This window comes from Natrix helvetica (assembly GCF_964273705.1).
Source record: "Natrix helvetica genome assembly, chromosome: 6".
Lineage (NCBI taxonomy): Eukaryota > Metazoa > Chordata > Lepidosauria > Squamata > Natricidae > Natrix > Natrix helvetica.
In genome coordinates this window covers 17,149,872-17,164,882 of record NC_138553.1, presented here as the reverse complement: position 1 = coordinate 17,164,882, position 15,011 = coordinate 17,149,872, and the positions used below count along the sequence as shown (strand labels likewise).

Below are 15,011 nucleotides of genomic sequence, written 5' to 3'. Positions count from 1 at the left end.
ACTTGCTGAATATTCAGATAAAGGTTTTAATGAAACCTGCATGTGTTTAGCATCGTTTACCATTTATTTTCTTCTTTTTTTTCCACCATCTGCCAAGCTGAAAAAGAGGTCAGAGATGCTTGCTTTTGATTAGGTTTTTTTTTTTTAAAAAACAAACGTATGCAAATTCTTCCTCCTATGATTTTCTTCTTGATCTTCAATTTCCAATTTGTCTGGAAGAGACAGTCTGAGGTTGTTGGTTTGCAGATCACAATAAAAAAATCATGGAATGTACCTCTGTTTGCACCATCAGCCAAATTAAGTTTTAGAAACAATTGTGTCTGTAAATAAAGGGCTATAGAAAACAAATGTTTGGTTGTAGTACTTGCTCTAAACAGTGGTAGTTGGGTTAAGGATTACAGCCTCTGTTTTAAGGAATTATTTGCACTTTAATTTGCAAATCCTTGCAGTTATTGGTTTTTGCAGGATCCTACTCTACTCTACTCTGAGTCACTCATTGGAACCAGAGTTTTAGTGGGTAGAAACATCAATGGGTGGAAACTAATCAAGGAGAGAAGCAACTTAGAATTAAGGAGAAATTTCATGACAGTTACAACAATTAATCAGTGGGACAAGTTGTGAATCCTCCAACACTGGAAGTTTTTTTTTTTAAACAAAATTTTATTGATTTTTAAGAAAAATAGACAAGGAAAGGGGTAGTGGAATAAGTTACAAATTTTGGCAATTACAATATGCAGGAGGTGGTCCCTCCCCCCGTACTCATACATTTCATTTATTAATGCATTAGATTATTACAAGTCAATGGTATTCTGTCAGCATATAAACTTTTATCTTAAAATAATTTCAATCATTTTACATCAAACAGATTTTCTTGTTCATTTTTGTGATCTGAGTTTTCTCGACGTTGCCCCTTCTCCCCCTGCCAGCAGAGCTCCGGCCCCTCCCGTGTCCTGTGTGTCTGGTGTAGTATCATCAGATTTGTCTAGGAGGGCTTTATTTTTTTCCATAAAGGCCTGAGCCTCTATGGTTGTGTTGATTCTAACTCTTGTGTCCTCCCAGAAAATTAGCATACCTTCAGGCATCAACCATCTGAACCACACCCCTTTCTGGTATAATTTCTTCGCTAATAACGAATAGTTTTTTCTAACACTGGAAGTTTTTAAGATGTTGGATAACCATTTTTCTGAAGTGGTCTAGGGTTTCCTGCCTAGGCAGGGGGTTGGACTAGAAGACCTCCAGGGTCCCTTACAACTCTGTTTATTCTATTCTATTCTGTTGTATTCTTCCAAGCTTTTGGACTCGTGCTGGAGCCTATTCTCAGTAACTTCTTTCTCTCCAAAATATTCTGGTCCTGGTGACCGACTCAGATTTGATCCCCCACCATTATCCTGGGGTCATGTATGTTTGCCTTCATTCATTATTAATTTTTGTTGAAGCTGTTTTTATAGCTACTGAGATGACATCTTCTCTGATTAATATATAGGAGACACATCAGGTTAGGAAAACGCAAACAGCATCAAAAATAAGAGGAAGAAACTGGAGGCTAAATTTAATAGTGGGCTTTTTAAAGTAGCTTTCCAGTCTTTAATGTAGGAATGCCAGGAAGCATTTGTTCAATTCTACCTTCTTTTTCTTGCTTAAGACCAGATGCTACTTCAGGGGCTAAATATAAAACCACTTGTGCATTCGGGATAAAATTCTAACAGCTGGTCATCAGACATTCTTCAGGGTGCTACTCAGCCATCATATTGTCATGAGATGCTTTTAGAAAAGATGATCTCTTCAGATTTTCCTCTTGGTTCAAGTCTCATTCCGCGCTTTTAGAATATTAAGTAGGATTTAACAAGCCTTTTAAGTGAACTCTTGATAGATGGTAGTCCATTTGATCTGAAGGTGGAGAAAGAATTACAGTACTGCAGACAATTTGACTAGTGCACTTGCAAATGCATTGCCTTTCTCTATCCAAAATAAGTATGTTAATCCTAGAGAAATGAATTCTACATATAGCCTATCAAAAAATAACTTTGGAATCTTTTGCTGTTTAATGATGTGTTTTAAAAGAATTTTTCAACGTTTGAACATAACGATTAATGAAATGTTGGCCTTTAGTTCAAGCTATAACGCTTTCCACTCTTCTTAGAAGCATTTTCTCAAAAGTGGAGTTCTTCAGCATAACAATGAAACATCACTCATTCAAAGGCTTAAAAGAATGAGTTGTCATTGCCTTTATAAATATGTAGGTCTGATGCTACCCTTTTTCAAGTATGCTTCAGGTTTAAATTCAGGGGCTTGGCTTTTGGGGGAAATAAACTTGCTTCAGTTCACTTAAAACAGGCAAATCTTGTAGCAAGTCACAGTGAGTTCAGCCTAAAAGGAAGAATTAGTCCTTTCCATAGGATCCCTCTGTATCTGGGCTTTTACTGTTTATATCAAATCCTTAATATACCATATTTTTGGGACGCACCTTTTTCCCTCAAAAAAGAGGGTGAAAATCTGGGTGTGTCTTTTACACTGAATACAGCATTTTTGGCCTCCTGAACCCCGCCCCCTTTGCAATGATGGCAGGCATAGCCTTTAGGTGGCTTCCAGAGTGCTCCTGGGGCTGGAGACGGCAAGAATGAGCAAAAACTGGGGCGTTTTTTTGCTTGTTTGGGGGCCCTCCCCAGCCTCCAGGAGTGCTCTATAAGCCCCCTAAAGGTTATGCATGCCCTTTTTGACAAAAAACGTCTGCAGAGTACAAAAACCTTTTTTAAAAATTTGCCTCTTCAAAATCTTCAAAGTCTCCGGGCAAATGGGCCGTGTTAATACCCACATGTGATTCCTCCCACGCCTTGCTTCGGAGACAATTGAATTTCACCACTGTCCTGGTTAGTTGTACATCTTAAATAAATCGGAGTGATAAACAGGTTTATTTAAGCTGCTTCAGGCATAATGACTGACATGCTACTTATCCTTGAAAAGTTAACACTACAATCTTGGATTTACAACACTGGATAACTGCTATCTTCACAGCCCTACAACAATGTCTTGCACTTCGCATGCAAACACTGAAAGGTATTCCTTTTGTTCCTTTTTGTGTTTTTGCAATGATCCCCCAAGAGCCTAAGGTAAACATATGTTGAATATTGAATTTGCTCGTAGTATTTGCTTATCTGAACAAGAAGAAGATTTCATCCTAAATCCTTATATCTACATATTCTTTTCTCAGTGTAAACCTATAAGAAATAGACTTCCTCTGTTGCCAAAATGGTTTGTTTTCTCTTTTCCAGGCCAACCTCTGTTTCGTGGACATTGATAATCACTTCATTGAGCTACCAGAAGAGCTTCCTCAGTTCCCCAATAAGGTCAATTTCATCCAAGAAATCTCAGAGGTTCTCCTTCAGTTTGGGGTTCCCCTTGAGGGCCGGCATCATTGTAGCGAGAGTGCGGCCAAGTTAAAAAACCTTGTCCTTAACGACTTGGCCAACGACAAAAAGAACGGGAATGTGCCCAGCAACACCATCAACGTCTATGAGCTGCTCAAAGGCAACGAGACGATCGCCCGGCTCCACGCTTTGGCAAAGAGGACAGGAGTGGCAGTTGACAAAATGGCGATTACTGCTTCTTTAGCAGAAAAAGAAACGGATGTTAAACGCCACTGTGATGAGCAGGAACTGAAGGACTACAAGCTGAACGTCCAGCTCCGGGAGGTCTTTGCCAACCGCTTCACGCAGATGTTTTCCGATTATGAGGCTTTTGTCATTCAAGCGGCACAGGACAGGGAATCCTGGCTGACCAACAGGGAACAGATGCAAAATTTTGACAAAGTAAAAGAAGCCGAAAGCTTTTTTTCTTCTAAGTCAGAGGTGGGGAACGATGGCCCTTTTATGACTTGAGGACTTCAAGTCCCAGAATTCCTGAGCCAGCATGGCTGACTCAGGAATTCTGGGAGTTGAAGTCCACAAGTCTTGAGGACAAGACTTGAGGAATTCAAGTCCACAAGTCATAAAAGGGCTATCATTCCCCACCCCTGTTCTAAGCTATTTTCAACCCTTATCTTTAGGATGCTCAAAAGCTCAGTTAGCTCATATTATGCTATATTTAACCATCCTCGAATTAAAAAGGATTCTAAGTAAGTCTATGGAGATTCTCAGTCATCCAGGTCATGGTTGTCCCAAAGGTGCTTTTTCAAGAGGCAACTGGACTTTCTTGGTTGTTCTTTGAAGACGTTTTGCTTCTCATCCAAGAAGCTTCTTCAGCTGAGAAGCAAAACGTCTTCAAAGAAAAACCAAGAAAGTCCAGTTGCCCCTCAAAAAGCACCTTTGGAATGATTCTAAGTAAGGTTGACCCAGATCTTTGCCTTAATTTTTTTTTATTAGAAACCTACTACAGGTAGTCCTCAACCTACAACCATTCATTCAACACCCTTTCAAAGTTATAATGGCATGGGAAAAATGTGACTTTGACCTATACTTGCACATACAACTGTTTCAGCATCCCCACAGTCAGGCAATCAAAGTTTGGGTGCTTGGCAACTACAGTTACAGTGTCCGGGAGTCCTGTGAATGTCATTTATGTCCTTCCCAGCCAGTTTCTGACAAGCAGAGTCAATGGGGATTTGCTCAATGACCACATGATTCATATAATAACTGCAGTGATCCTCCTAACTGTGGCAAAAAAGGTTGCAAAATTAGATGTGACCAAATTTAACAACTGCCTTGCTAAGCAATGGAAATTCTGCTCCTAAATGTGGTCGTATGTTGGGGACTACCTTTGCTAGTTGTTGGATTCCTGGATCAGATCATCCAAATAATGTGACTTTGTATAAGCCTTCAAGATAATATCATGTGCATAGTTAGTTTGTAAAAAGGGTGAGAGGAACTAGATTGGAGAAGAAATTCAGTCACATTTCTGTAAGCCAAAGCTGATATTGTTAATTTTTCTCCTTTTTGAAATTCAGCATTAACATAAGCCTGTTGTTCCTGGTTCCCCCCTCCCTCCCCCGCTCTTTTTTTAAAAATGAAATATTCACATTCATGGGTGGAAAGGTCCGTAGGATTTGCAAAGAGGTGTAATTCTACCTCTTTGCAGGAAATACTTTTATGCAATTTTCCTGTGATCTGGTTAAGGCGCTCTTTTGTTGAGGTATTTAGCCCCAGGTATTTATCTCCTAAGAAAGTTGTTTGTCTCTACTTGTGTACTGCCCATGATTGCAATCAGAGTGACAATAGAACAAGTTCACATGCTCTCACACAATTAGCTTTTGAGGGAATTGAGTAGAGCATGTACCCCTCTTCCTCCATTGTAGTCATGCTTCTTATAGCTCACCAAATAATGATATTGTGACTGATGTGAACATAATTTACAAGGGTGATAGCATGGATTCCCTGAAGTTTTATGTGTTCCTCACTCCGGATAAACGGTGTTGTGAAGAGGTAAAGCAGATACAGTAGAATCTTGGTACTCAAGTGCTTTGACACTCATTGAATTTTGTCCCAGTACTTATCGTTTGTTTGGTATTCAACGCAGTGTCATTGTCGGCTACCTTGTGACTCACTACATTATTCCATATGGGAAAATTTTGTTTGGTACTCATTCTTTTTGGTACTCATCATGCTTCCCAGAACCAATTAACGATGAGTATTGAGGTACCACTGTACTGATCGGTAGATTTCTCAGCTGTTTCCTGCACAATGAAATCCAGCATTGATTTTTCCCTATTGCAATTATCTTTGGTTATTGGGCCTTGCAAATGAGCAAATAATGAAATGACACAAGTACGTTTTAATAATATATCTAGTTTTGTTTCATTTTGATTCCTCTTTCCCCCTCTGCAGGCGTCATTTCTCTCAGATCAACCAGAGCCTTACCTTCCTTTCCTCTCCCACTTTATTGAAACCCAAATGTTTGCAACATTCATTGACAATAAAATTATGTCCCAATGGGAAGAAAAAGATCCATTTCTGCGAGTCTTTGACTCTCGTGTTGAAAAAAGGAGACTCTATAATGTCAGGATTCCCTCGTTGAGAACATCGACATATCAGAAATGCACTACGTTAAAAGAAGCAGGTATCTGTAGATTTTCTACATTAAATGACTTGTTTTAATGACAAGGAAAAAATAGCCTTTTTGTTATTTGGAATTGTTTGAATTAAGATATTAAGATTTGCACTAGTAATTTAGGAATAGTAGATTTCTTGTGGGTTTTTGTCCATCTCTATATTTAAGTCTCTTAAGTGAATCTAAAAATGATCTGATGCCCTAGTTGGGCCTTGTTTATTATTCTAACATACTTTCTGTTTGTTCCTCTGCAAAGTTTTCTAGTGGGGTATCTGTCATTAGGAAACGTTACTGCAAGAAGTTTAAACCCAAAAGGTCTAAAAATAGGCAGAATAAATTCAATTTCAACTTTATTCTGCACAGGAGCTGCTATCAATCGTCTAGGGCTGCAGAAGTGTATGGCTAGTGTGTTCTAACTCTGGTGGCCATTTTGGGGAGAGGTTGGGAAGATTAAGGAGAGAACTGAATATTTTACACCATTCAAATTGAAACGATGTCTTTTTAATCCAGGGATGGGAAATAAACATGGTTAGGGACTCTAAGGGGTTAAATTAATTTATCCCAGAAGTTAGCTATCAGTGATTACTGTTTCTGCTAGCAATAGTGATTAATCAGTGGCAGTGTTTCTCAACCTCAGAAATGTGAAGAGATACTTCTAAGAGGTATTGATTGGCTGGGAAATCCTTTTGCCAAGCCAACACTTTTTCACATTGCATAGGTTGAGAAGCAATAGCTACTATATTTTATGCCATATGGAAGCTTCCAAGTATCTTTCAAAGGCACACAATCAAAAAGCACCTTATGGCAATTAACTATTGATAAACTGTGGCTTTTCTTAAAAGTATGATTCATATGGGAGTATGATATTTTTTTTTCTAAAGCAGGGGTAGTCAACCTTTTTATACCTACCACCCACTTTTGTATCTCTGTTAGTAGTAAAATTTTCTAACCGCCCACCGGTTCCACAGTAATGGTGATTTATAAAGTAGGGAAGTAACTTTACTTTATAAAATTTATAAAGCAGAGTTACAGCAAAACCCTACCGCCCACCATGAAAGCTGGAACGCCCACTAGTGGGCGGTAGGGACCAGGTTGACTACCACTGTTCTAAAGCTTACAGCTATTCTACATTAAGACAAGGACCTCTACCAAAGATCTCAAAATGCATGTTGTAACTGAATTTTCACAAACTTCGGAAATTGCAGTTTGAGATCTTATATGAACTCAATAAAAGTTCATGCAACATACCAAAATTCTACTTTAAATAAATGATGTTGGAGGACTGTTTACATTTAGGGAGTACAATCGCCATCTGGTTTAGCCATGATGGTGAAACCAAAGGGTTATGGGAGATTTCTTAAGGCAGACAATTATTCTAAATAAATAGTACCTCGATAACTGACGGCCGTAATTGATGGTTGGAGACTGAAAGCAATTTTGAAATGTGTTGATTTTTCAGCAGCCTCAACTTAGAAAAAGTTGCATTTGAATAATTGGGTTTGAAATTTTTTCCCCTTACACCTTGTCTTAAGATAAGGAGGTGACAGAATTGAAGTGACATCAAAGGGTAGCTCTAATTAGCTTAAGCTTTTTTTTAACAACATAGAGTGAGGATATTGAGGAAAGATATGGAATTCCTCTCTGTTGCGTAACTTCTAAATTTATCTAAAAGGAAATCTGAGAAATGATCTACACTTTGATTCCCCTGGCTTGAAAGTTTTTAGCACGGTTTTTCATTTCTGTCTACAACCCCAGTGATTTGTCAGGAATGTAGAAATTCTCTGTATTTTCATTTTTTAACCATCTAGCCTTTCCAAAATTTGGAATAAGGTCATCCATGAGTGGCTCTTTTTTTCCCCACCTCCTCTGAATGAAATGATAAAATAATGACAGATGCAACAGCATATGTAATACTACTGCACATAGGCAAGATTGCTCTGTTCCAAAACGCCTAAGTATTTCATATAATTTTGTATATTGCTTTCAGCTCAGGCAATTGAACAAAGGCTGCTAAAGATGGATCACACTGCAATTCATCCGCACTTACTTGATATGAAGATAGGTCAAGGCAAATACGAGCAAGGTTTCTTCCCCAAACTTCAATCAGATGTGTTGGCAGCTGGGCCTATCAATAACAAGTAGGCAACATAAAACATTTATCTGTCATAGTTTTGTGTATAGCAGTGTAATGATATATGCCAGTGATGGGAAACCTTTTCAGCACCAAGTGCCAAAAAGGGAACACTTCGCGCTCGGCTGGGCCGTGACCAGGAAGAGGAGCTGCCTATGGGGCGTGTGCGTACCAGAAAATTAACTTCTGGTTTCTGGCACACGCATGCGCGCCAGCCAACAAGTCTTCCAGTTACTACTGCGCATGCGCACACACTGATCAGCTGGCTAGGGCACATGCTCAGGCCGGAAAATGGAAGATCGGCTGTTCCTGTTTCCGGCATTGCCGTACACATGAAGGCCAGAAACCCGGAAGAGGAATGGGCGATTCCACATGTGACAGGCGCCATGGCTCTGCGTGTCACTTCGGGCACATGTGCCATATGTTTGCCATTCCAGATATATGCTATTTCTTCTGTTTATTGGAAATATGGGTAGTCTCTTCCTTCCCCAAGCTTTTCCAACTGGTGCTTTCTTGATACTGGATCTATAACTCCCAGAATTCCCAGCCAACTATTATTACAGTTACAATATATCTGGCAGAGTGTTTAGGAGTGTTTAGGAAGACTATCTAATGTACTTTCTGTCGGTTCTGAAGAATATCCAGAAATGACCATGGGAGAGAATCCTCTGCCGTTCTATAGGTCATAATTAGTAGTATAACTTATGTACTGCCCTTATGTAGATGAGTATAAAAGCTTAACTTACAACTCTTTCTCCACTGGCCATTACATTCAAACCTTGCTAGTGGAACTTTGCATGTTAACGGATAGATTTTCCAAGTTCAATCCAATGTTAAAATTTCAAGACTCCCATTCTTATTCTTATGTTCCTCATTCTGATTAAAAAAAAGCAATTTAATTAAGCCGGAGCTCACATCTTCATTTAGGTTTTTTTTTTCTCAATTGATTTCTAACTGCTAGTTAGCTTGGGCTCATCAGAAATGATTACTGCAAAATCGAAATGATTAAATAAGATTGCTAATACACTAATCTCAGCTAATTATCCTGTAATCCTTTGTAATTACCTATAAAAGAACTTAAGTATTGCATGTGGTGCAAGTTGGCAAAGCACTCAGGAAGTATACATGAGATCAGATAAACCACCGTTGTGATTTATATTTTCCGTGTACTTTTGTAAAGGGAAAAAAATGGTTAAGCGGTTCCTGTTAAATGGAAATACTTCTGTGAGTGAAAAACCACTGAGAGACGGTTGGTTTAGATCAGTGTTGGCGAACCTGTTCGGCATCAGGTGCCGAAACGGGAGCGCCTGTGTGTACCACAAACCGGAAGAGCAGCTGCCCGGTGCACATGCCAGGAAGATGATATTCCAGTTTCCGGCGCGATATGCGCACCGGCCAGCTGTTCTTTGCTCACACATGAAGACCAGGTGGCCACTGCACGCATGTGTACCAGGCAACTGCTCTTCTAGTTTCCAACGCTCCTGTGCACGCGAAGACCAGCTGGCTGGCACACCGGAACCCGGAAGAGCGACAGGTGATGGCTCATGTGCCCGGAGAGATGGCTCTACATGCCACTTCTGGCACAGGTTCATCATCACGGGTCTAGACAACCTTTGAGATGTTTTTAACATGATGACTCCATTGGCTAATCTTTTCTGATCTATTTCCTTCACCCTTTTTTGTTTATGGTTCATTACGTGCCCTTCTGTGCAAATTCCCTTTCTGAGCTGTGAGGCCCTGCGAACAAAAAACATGTATTTTCTATGACATGAGCAAGTGCAACATTGGTTACCGTTTGTTCTCATGGCTTCCTTTCTATTAAACGATTGTAGTCGGTGGGTGAGTCGCAGTACTACTGCCCAGCGGAGGAAAGATCGCATTCGACAACATTCGGAACACATTGCCCTGGACAATGAGTTAAGGGAGGTAAGCAGTGAAGTGAAGAATTGATAGTCAGGGGTTTCTGTAAGACTCAGTAATTCAGGGTTATATAATATTTTCCAAACTCTGCTTTTAATCACGTAACAATGTGCAAGGAAGAACTTTTCAGTTCTGTGTGTGTATGTGTATTTGACTATGTGTGCCATCAAGTCTGCTTTTTACTCCTGGCAACTGCCTAAACAAGTTCCTGCAGTTTTCTTGGCAAGGTTTTTCAGAAGAGGTTTGCCATTGCCTTCTTCCTAGGGCTGAGAGATAATGGCTGGCCAAGGTTACCTATCTTGTCATGCCTATTGCAGGACTAGAACTCACCATCTCCCAGTTTCCAGTCCCCCTTGCCCCTTACTCCAGTATCTTCCAGCATAGCGTGTCCTGTGGGTGGCTATAGAATAGTTTCCCTCTGGCCTGGAGAAGGGGATGGGAGAAGAGAAATGTTTGCTCAGCCCTGGGCAAATAAATGGGTAAGAAAGAAGCTCAGAAAAACCCTGTGTTGATCTTGCTATGGGTAAAATGGGGCCAGTGAAGGTTTCGGGTAGACTTTCAGGATTCTGTTATGGTACCTGCAGCAATGGGATAACATTCCTGGAATCCCTGGGTTGTCCACCTCGCTTGCCTCAAAGAACTGAGACCATCTTCTCCATTCTTTCATCTCTCCTGTGTCTTCCCTCCCTCTGTCCCTAAGTCCTTGTTGCCACCAGAGATTGCTGCAGTCCCATCACTGACATTCTATCTGCCTTCCTTCCTTTTCTTGTCCTCTCCTGGGTCTCCTTAGCTGCCACCAACATCGCAATGTCTCGTGTCCCACTAGTTCACTCACTCTTCCCTTCCATCCAGAGGTGGTATGCAGCCAGTTCTGACCGGTTCTGGAGAACCGGTAGTGGAAATTTTGAGTGGTTTGGAGAACCGGCAAATACCACCTCTAGCTGGCTCTGACTCCATCTATTCGCTGCTTCCCGAGTCCCAGCTGATCGGTTAGGTCTTCTTCTGTTGCCCTGCACAGGAGAAGGGAGCTGGAAAGAAGGTTAATAGGGTGGGGTGGAAATGGCGATTTTACAGTATCCTTGCCCTGGAGTGGGGTGGAAATGAGGATTTTGCAGTATCCTTCTCCTGCCATGCCCACCAAGCCATGCCCACCAAGCCATGCCACACCCATAGAACCAGTAGTAAATATTTTTGAATCCCACCACTGCTTCCACCCCATGCCTCCCCATAGCCATTATTGGTGTCCTTGGCTTCTTCCCACTTTTATCTCCCATCACTACCACCAAATTATTTCTGCTCAGAACAAATGAGTTTCATCCCACATCGCTACAAAATAGTCCCACTTCATCCCATGGATGGACCAGAACACCCAAACTACGTGTTTCAGTTTAGGCATAGCCCTATTCGGAACCGTACGGTTTCCCCCCCGTATGGAACAGTTCATACATAGAATATTTGTCATATTCCTTTGCATTTTAAACTGGAACAATTCCAAAAATTTTGACGACGTCATTCAAAAATCAGCTCCAACACCTTTTTTTTTAAAAAAAAAAATCACATTCAGTCAGGAATGTTTGGAGGCTAAAGTACTCGGGACACAGTTTTGTTGCACTTTCTGAATGTGCTCCTCACTAGTTTCCATAGGAAACTTAAGTTAATCTAAATCAGGGGTGTCCAAACTTGGGAACTTTAAGACTTGTGGACTTCAACTCCCAGAATTCCCCAGCCAGCATGGCTGGCTGGGGAATTCTGGGAGTTGAAGTCCACAAGTCTTAAAGTTCCCACGTTTGGACACCCCTGATCTAAATGAATGAATAGGTGTCTTATTATTTCAAGGAAGCTTATATCGATTTATCAGTACAAGATATTTCATCTTGTTATTTGCAAGGTCATATAATGGAAAATGGGACACGGTGGCTTAGTGGCTAAGATGCTGAGCTTGTCGATCAGAAAGGTCGGCAGTTCGGCGGTTTGAATCCCTAGTGCTGCGTAACGGAGTGAGCTCCGGTTACTTGTCCCAGCTTCTGCCAACCTAGCAGTTCGAAAGCATGTAAAAATGCAAGTAGAAAAATAAAAACCACCTTTGGTGGGAAGGTAACAGTGTTCCGTGCACCTTCGGTGTTTATTCATGCCAGCCACATGACCACGGAGACGCCTTCGGACAGCGCTTGCTCTTCGGCTTTGAAACAAAGATGAGCATCGCCCCCTACAGTCAGGTACGACTAGTACATATGTGCGAGGGGAACCTTTACCTTTACCTATAATGGAAAATAACCTGTTTATAGCTGAATTTGAAACTGGGAGATACATTCTTTCTTAAAACAAAAAACTTGATGGCATTCTGGGAGTTAGATCAGGGCCTGCCCCCTCCTTTATGGCCACCTAAAAAAATCATTCTCTGTCTGTATTTTTATTTTATTTCTCATTTTCTGACCTCCTTTAAAGAATATCAGTTATAACCACAAACTTGCCAAGCCATTGTTCATTGCCCGTCTTTTAGGTGGAATGAGCTTTAAAAAAAAAACATTGCTTTGTGTTGATTGTAAACATATTCCATGCTTTATTTATTTAATTTAATTTAATTTAAATTTCTTTGTTTATTTATCTGTGCTGTATTTACTCCCTGTCTTCCCGTTGGGATGTTTTCCCTTGATTCATGTGCAGCATGCATATTTCATCGTTTTCTTTTTCTCTGTCTGCTGTTCTGCCATGGGTTCTGTTGGCCTCCTCCCAGCCATCGGAGGAGTTCTTGACTCGCCAGAACTCGATGGCATTCTGGGAGTGGGATCAGGGCCTGCCCCCTCCTTTACGGCCACCTAAAAAATCATTCTCTGAATGTTGCCTGGTACGTGCTGTTCTTTAATTTTGCTTTCCTCCCCAAGAGCTGCTTCCTTAATCACGCTAGCCACTGCTGTTTTCTCTGGTAGACCCTCATTCACTCCTCTGTGGTCATTGAAAGTGTGGTTCTAATTGGGCAAGTTGTCCCCACAGCGCCAGAGATCCCGGTTTTATAGCGGCATGACGGTAGGACATTTATAGGAGACCGTCAGATTCATCTTCATAAGCTGGCGAAAAATGAAAACTTGGACTTCAGTAGTGCACCCTGTTTCCCCGAAAATAAGTCCCATCCTGAAAATAAGACCTAGCATGTTTTTCATGTGTGCCTGATATAAGACCTAGCCCCAAAATAAGCCTTACTTAAGAGCCTGTGCGGCCGGCTGGCCACCAATTCCGTCTGGTTTCTCGTGGTGCCACGCCCATGGGGTGGGGCTGCACCATGCACCATCTTACCTCAGGGCCCCCACAGCCAGGCCATCCACACTGACACATGCCTCGTGGTGGCAACACTAGCAGTCATGTACAGGCTGGTCTTACTAGGATACCCTTTAGACACCTACTTGGGAATATGCAAACAATTGTATATTTGAGAGACTGCCTCTCTTGAGGATCTCTACCTGTCCTGTTATATTGGGTAGGTTGGACTTTCTCCAGGTCTTCTCCATTCAATGTCATTTGGCATGACCTAGAAGGTGAGCCTCTTCCATAGCTGTATGGAACAGGCTGTCCCCTGAGTTCTGTAGAGTCCTGACCCCTCTTGCCTTCTGAAGGGACATTATGGTCATGGATCCAATCTGGGACCAGAGGTTTAATCTTCTGAGCTTTCAGATTCATGCTGGAGCCCATCCTTATTAAGGTCATGGGTTTTTCCCCCTCAAGCATTGGTGCATGATGGGAAGTGATGTGTGTGTGTGCGTGCATGTGTGTGTGTGTAAGAGAGTACCATTATAGTGCTGATGGTATTCTAGGGTTGTAATCTTTGGTGTTTTTCGTATTTATGCATTTATTAGTTGGCATAGATGGCATGCCTTTTTTTACATAAAAACAGCATATTTTTCATAGTAAAAATAAAACAGGCATTTTAAACTATGAGCCTGGCCAGACTAGTTTTGTATAACTCTCTCTCTCTCTTGCTTTCTCATGTACACATATCTGCACACATACAAGTGTGTGCCATCCTGATTAGCTCCACATACTTTAATTATCCTAATTATAATATCAGCTCTTTTCTTGTGGTTGACTTCTCACCTGCTGCTATTGTAACATCCTTGGTGATTATGTGAGGGGCTTTGGGCCCCTAGAATTGGACAGCTGCATGTTCTCCAAAGCCTATCACAGGGGTGTCAAACTCGAGGCCTGTGGGCCGTATCCGGCCTGCAAGGGGGTTAGATCTGACCCACGAGCGGCCCTGGAATCCGCAAAGAACCAGCCCGCAGGGCCTCTGCCATTGAAAATAGAGTTTGGGAGGGCTGCCGAAAACGGAGCTTGGGAGCCTGTTTTCGCTGGCAGAGCACTCAGGCCACCATGGGCGACCATGACACAAGTGATGTTGAGCTGGCCATGCCCATCCCAGGGCCCCTGAGATCAAACACAACCCTGAAGTGGCCCTCAATGAAATCGAGTACTATGAGGTGCATCCAGAGAAACAAGTGGCACTTGTCTTTCTGGATGCACAGAAGGCATTTGACAATTTAAATTGGGAATTCATGATACAACAAATTAAGAATATGAAATTAGGGGATCAATTTGAAAGATTAATAGAAACGAGATATACTCCACCCAAAGGGCAAATATATTATTAAATGGGGAAAGTACAGAGACCTTTAAAATAATGAATGGAGTAAGGCAGGGTTGTCCACTATCACCTCTGCTCTTTATCCTGACACTTGAAAGTCTTTTAATAAGAATTAGACAAAATTCGGAGATAAGAGGAACTAAAATTAAAAAAGAGGAGGATAAAATTCAGGCCTTTGCAAATGATTTGGTTTTCATTATAGAAGACCCACTAGAAACAGGAAATAGCTTAATGCGAGAATTAGGAAAATATGGAGAGGTAGCAGGGTTAAAGATTAATAGAGAAAAG

At 41.3% G+C, this 15,011-nt stretch overlaps 1 protein-coding gene across 2 annotated transcripts in view; it reads left to right on the top strand.

Annotated features, from left to right (window-relative positions):
- DENND5B (DENN domain containing 5B) overlaps positions 1 to 15,011 on the top strand; it is a 149,548-nt gene that overhangs the window by 90,502 nt on the left and 44,035 nt on the right. For both annotated transcript variants that reach the window (XM_081957390.1, XM_081957389.1), the window contains 4 exons: positions 3,270 to 3,806; positions 5,817 to 6,048; positions 8,027 to 8,177; positions 10,003 to 10,096. In XM_081957390.1, coding sequence (XP_081813516.1) covers positions 3,270 to 3,806; positions 5,817 to 6,048; positions 8,027 to 8,177; positions 10,003 to 10,096 — 1,014 coding nt within the window. The remainder of the gene's footprint in view (positions 1 to 3,269; positions 3,807 to 5,816; positions 6,049 to 8,026; positions 8,178 to 10,002; positions 10,097 to 15,011) is intronic.